Consider the following 5,241-nt stretch of genomic DNA (forward strand, 5'->3'; position numbering starts at 1 on the left):
GTAACTGTAGGATCTATTTAAAGAATCTTCATAAGACTTTTTTTTTTTTGGTCTTTGCTTCAGGTGCTGGAGCCCAAAGCCAGCAGCACCCAGGAAGGAGAGATGGATGTGAAGTGGGGAAAGCAAGGATGGACTAGAAGCCATGAGGAATAGCTGGACCCCACAGGGATGGACTGGAACTTGTGTTGATCTTTCACTGCCCCTAGACCTCCAACTCTGATGACATGAGTGCCCTGCAGAAGTGGGCACTCTCTTTTATGGAGCTGGTGAAGCTGAAAGACAGGAGGGGACACTGGTGCAGCTGTGGCCTGGGCTTGCTGCCTGACACTAAGATAAGCCAGCAGATCATGTGCCCTTGAGCCTACTTTCTGAGCATAAAACAAATACTTTACCTTTGGCTTCCAAGTCTTTCTCCAAATGCCTCTTGTAGCACAAGCAATCTCAGAACCTTGCAGAGGACTCTGAACAAAGTTTTAGCTCATAGTACAAATCCCACACAGAGGTAACCCTACTTCTAAACAGCAGGTGAAAAAAGAACTGGGTAATTAATCTGCTCTTGCTGTTGTTCTCACCACCACTTGAGTGTCACCAGAAGTTCCATGTGTTTTTTCCAATGTTGTGTTGAATTTGTTGTTAGTATATATCCCACCCAACTGTGCAGGGCTGGCCCCAAACTTGGGATTCTAGTTCATAACTGTTCTGTGTCTTGTTTTAAACCATAGTGCTTGGTTCAAAGTCACTGGGTTCTTTGGGGACTTTTAAGGTCCTTTCCTGACAGCAGACCTTGGTAGGGGCTGGCACTTACTCACAGATCCCCAGGCAGTTGTCCCTAACTTTGAATCTCAGTGAGTAGGAACCTGGGTCAAGTTATTTTCCATTCCAGAGTCTAATCTCATTATGTAGATTTCTCAACTTGCTCCCAAGGGGCCATCAACAGTATCCATTTTAAGTAGTATTATCAAAGTAAAATCATGGTCAGGCCATAGAATGTCTTATTATACCTTTCCTCCCCAGCAAATATCTGCAAAGAAGGGTGTGTTATACCTCACAGGGGTGTTGGGGGAAAGGCAAGCCTCTGCATTCACTTACACAAAAAACAGGTGTAAAACAAAACTAAATATTACTATTGAACAGTAATTGGAAATCCAGTACCCCAAACTGACATTAAATAAAGCTTAAAACAAGATATTTTTAATTTCAACTTAACCTTTTATAAACAGTTGAAGAAGGTGTGAAGTGATGCATGTGTGTCTAATGGAATATTTCTTCCAATATTATCAAAGTTATCGATAAGTATAAAAACTCATTAGTGTAACATTGTTATTATTAAAATTAGATATATATTTTCAAATATTAGAAATTCTTATATTCCTGGCTGGTATCATAGGAGATGGTAGTCCCAAGAGGACTTTCTAGAAGGTAATCCTGTGGGAATTCTCAAGCCATGAAAATTTAAGAGAATTGAAAGTGCAGAGGATACAGTGCTATGTGATTAATTCTTGCCACCCTCTATGTGCTCAAATTAATCACTATTAACTTATAAGTTCAGAAAATGTAGACAAACCAAGTTATTTTTTCTAGAATGATGAATTATCTTGTTAGGAATTTATCTACCCACCTCTCCCCTTTTCCTTTTCTGTGATAGAGAATGAGAGTCTGTGTATGTGTGTGTGTAAGCATGTGTGTATGATCAAGTGTCCATATTCAAGGAACAAGATCATGGTTTGTTTTATTTTATTTTATTTTTTGTTTGTTTTATTTTATTTTAAAGAATAAACATATTTCTGAAATTTTCAGCTCATCTGAAGAAACTAATCTTTAAACTTCTAAAAGTGAAAAAATGGCCATTTTCAGAGTATCAGAAATGAGAAGCTAGATTCAATAAGGCTATTAATCTTTTCACCAGAATTATGATATTTAGAAATCAATCATAAGAGATCAAAGGAAAAGAGGCATAGCTAAACTCCTTATTTATTCCTATAGATATAAGGGGTATAGAGGGAGGAGTAAAGAAACCAAGTGAAGGAGGAAGAATGTGAAGAAGGAAAGGGGGAAGGCACAGGAGGGAGACGGAAGAGGCAATTTCTACTGTGGAAAGCAGATCAAAGACAACAAGTTAATCTAGTAAACTAAATCTTAAAGTCCAGCCTTCTGAGGTGAAGCCCAGCTAGAGCTGGAGTGCAAGACTTTCAGGATGGTAGTCACTGCGCACCTTCTTGGTTCTCTTCCTCCTCTGACACATCCGAGGTACTGGAAGACTCATCCGAGTTGGTTTCCACCATCTCGATTCCAGTAGCTCCCGAGTGCGGGCTCTGTCTTCTCTGTGTCAGCTGACGCATGAAGAAGCAAAGCATGTGGCTTCCAAGCAGATTAGCATGGTTCAGTCTGTCTTTATCTCGTTCCCGCTTGTTCCTCTTAACCACATTCTTTAAGCCAGCAAGGTGAGTGATAACTTTAGCCGTGGGTACCCAGATCTTAGCATCGTGGTCTAGGCCGCTGGTCGCCATCACAGGTAGGTAAGGATGGGGTTCAAGACAGTTAATAGTTCCTCCTTTATCCCCTTCCATGTACTGGACAATCTGGCAGGATGACTTCTCCCAGAAGAAGATGTGCCCGCAATCACTGCCACTCATGACGAACTCACTTCTGGGACCATAGAAATTGACACCTTTGACTGTGGCATTATTTCTGTGCCCCTTGTATCTTTTCACATATTGGGCTCCATCACCGTGAGAGGAATTGAAAAGGTAAATATCCTCATCATTGTAACTGACCAGGAGCTCTGTGCCATTGTGACTGTACACAAGGCAGGTGATGTAAGCTTTAGCATCACAGTTGAGCAGGTGATGAGGACAGAATTTCTTGAGTACTCCATTATTATCACTCTTATTAATCTTCCTCTGGTCATAAATTCTTACAAACTGATCTCGTCCCCCCACTGCAAAATGGTAATTATTGGCAGGATTCACATAGATCGAATACAGCCCCACTCTCTTCTCCTTCTCTCTGGTTACCACCACTTTTGAAGCCGGCCGGCCTTGTCTGAGATCAATGGCAAAGACAATTGCATCTTCACCTGAAGTGAGGAACTTAAAAGGGGAGTCAGGATCCAGACCCAACTTGTGGGAGGCTCCCCTGTGCTGGGCCACACATCTAGTTATCTCGAGGTGCGGGAGAGCAGACAGCTCGGCTATGCGGATCTGCCCATCGCGGCCACACATGGCCAGGATGGTGTCACCACAGTGAGGAAGGAACTTGGCCTGAAAAACATTATTTCTGTGACCACTCTCAAACTCCAGCACTGGCTGCCGATGAACCCAGTCCCACAATATCACTTTCAGGTCATCACTGCTAGTGGCCAGCCAGGTGCCACGCTGGTTAAAGTGCACAGTGTTGACACAACCATTGTGGCCTGCAAGTTGATACTGCAGGTGGAAACGCTGCACAAAGACTCTTGCCCCACAGGCCTCATACACAAAGCGGGCACTTGAACCCAGCTGCCGCTCTCTAAGAGCATTCAGGACTTTCCAGCGTGGGTTGGGGAGGGCGGATGTCTCGGAAGCTACCCATTCCTCCAGGGCCTGATCCTCGGCATATAAAGACTGGGCTTGGGCTTGGTTAGCCTCACGGCACTGTACCTGAGGCCACTTTTCTTGTGCCAATGCTTCCTCCACCTCTCCTTCCTCTCCCGGCTCTCCTAACTGGTACTGGAGCTGGTTTCTATCACCCGTTAAGAAATGTCCGGCATCTCCCATGCTTTCCAAATCAATGTTTTTATTGGTACGTGCTGTGTCGGCACTTTGATTTGCTCTGCCGGGCTGGCCAGGGCTGCCACCATCGCCGGCACCGCCACCATTTCTGGTCACTTCCGCATCGGCGCCACCTGCCTCCACTCCGGAACGCTCCTCGGAGTTTCTCTTTATCTCAGCTTGGCTGTCTTTGATGCTCACATAGTCAGACATCTCTTAAGGATGTGTGCTCTAGTCCATCTGGGGGGGAAAAAAAGTCTTTGAAGCCTGCAGAAGACAGTAGGCACGCAGTGAAAAAGTAACAACTGGCGGCACGATGGCAAACCACAGAACGCAAAGGGGTGGGGCAAGCGCCGCCTAACGTTACGAGTACGGGAGCTGGTAAGGTTCAAAAGACTTCATCTCATTTAGCGTCTTGTGGCATTTCGAGACTGCTTAGATTTTTCCAGAACCTAAGCCACGCCCCCGTAAGACATCTTATATTGTCCACTGCTACACCTACCGTTCTACTGGAGTTCGATACAGACTGTGCTTTGAAAAGTCGTCTGCAAAGGTACTCCTCCTTAGGCAAAACGGCTATGGTAAGACTCTCAGTGCTTTTCTTAAAGATAATGTACAGTATGAAATGAACAAATATGCAAGTGCAAGGAAAGATTGCTGCGGTCCCGAGTTAGTGAGTTTTGGACATGCAAGAAATATTTCAGTAAATCAAAGAGCTTGAGGGAAACCTTGAGAGTCCTAATTGGTGGAAATGCATGTGTGTGCTGTCGCTTTAGTCGTGTCAGACTCTTTGCGATCCCATGGACTCTAGCCTGCCAGGCTCCTCTGTCCATGGGATTCTCCAGGCAGAATGCTGGAGGGGTTTGCCATTTTCTTCGCCAAGGGATTTTCTGACCCCGGGATCTTCCTACCCAGGGATCGAACCCGCGTCTCTTGTCTCCTGCACTGGCAGGCAGGTTCTTACATGCTGACTAGCGAATTGCATTTTAGATTAAAAAATGAATATTTTTTTTAGTATGAATAGATCCCAAGTAGTGCATTAGACATATTTTTACTAGAAAAATTCATTATTTATCTGAAATGCAAATTTAACTGTGTCATATGCAATCATTTTATTTGTTATATCTGGCACACTTTCTTAGAAGAGTAATTTAGTCCCTCAGTGTAATCAAAGCTGAAATTAACTGGTCAAGTTAAAGTAGACATTGAAATGAGTAACTGCTTTGCCAATTTCAAACAGAAACACAACCATTTTTCCCTTTCCAGCAGAGATTCTATATATTTATTTGGAATTAATTCAATTTAAGGTATTTGGGAAATGCCAACACAATATTATGAAAAAACAATCTGTGATGTTATAGAACTATGAAAATATTTTAAACGTCTCCCCAAATATGTCAGAGGCTTTTTGCCCAGGGCGGTGGGGGGACAGTGGCGGCAGGCGGGGAGGATTTAGGGGGGAAAAAGCGCTTTCAGAGGCAGTTAATTGGTA

At 43.7% G+C, this 5,241-nt stretch overlaps 1 protein-coding gene across 1 annotated transcript; it reads right to left on the minus strand.

Annotated features, from left to right (window-relative positions):
- Positions 1-2,189: 2,189 nt before the first annotated feature.
- Positions 2,190-3,962, minus strand: LOC122435601 (DDB1- and CUL4-associated factor 8-like). The gene is given in 1 exon segment (XM_043459766.1): positions 2,190-3,962. A coding segment is annotated over 1 exon segment (1,773 nt).
- Between the last annotated feature and the right edge of the window lie 1,279 nt (positions 3,963-5,241).

This window comes from Cervus canadensis, chromosome X (genome assembly GCF_019320065.1).
Source record: "Cervus canadensis isolate Bull #8, Minnesota chromosome X, ASM1932006v1, whole genome shotgun sequence".
Classification (NCBI taxonomy): Eukaryota; Metazoa; Chordata; class Mammalia; order Artiodactyla; family Cervidae; genus Cervus; species Cervus canadensis.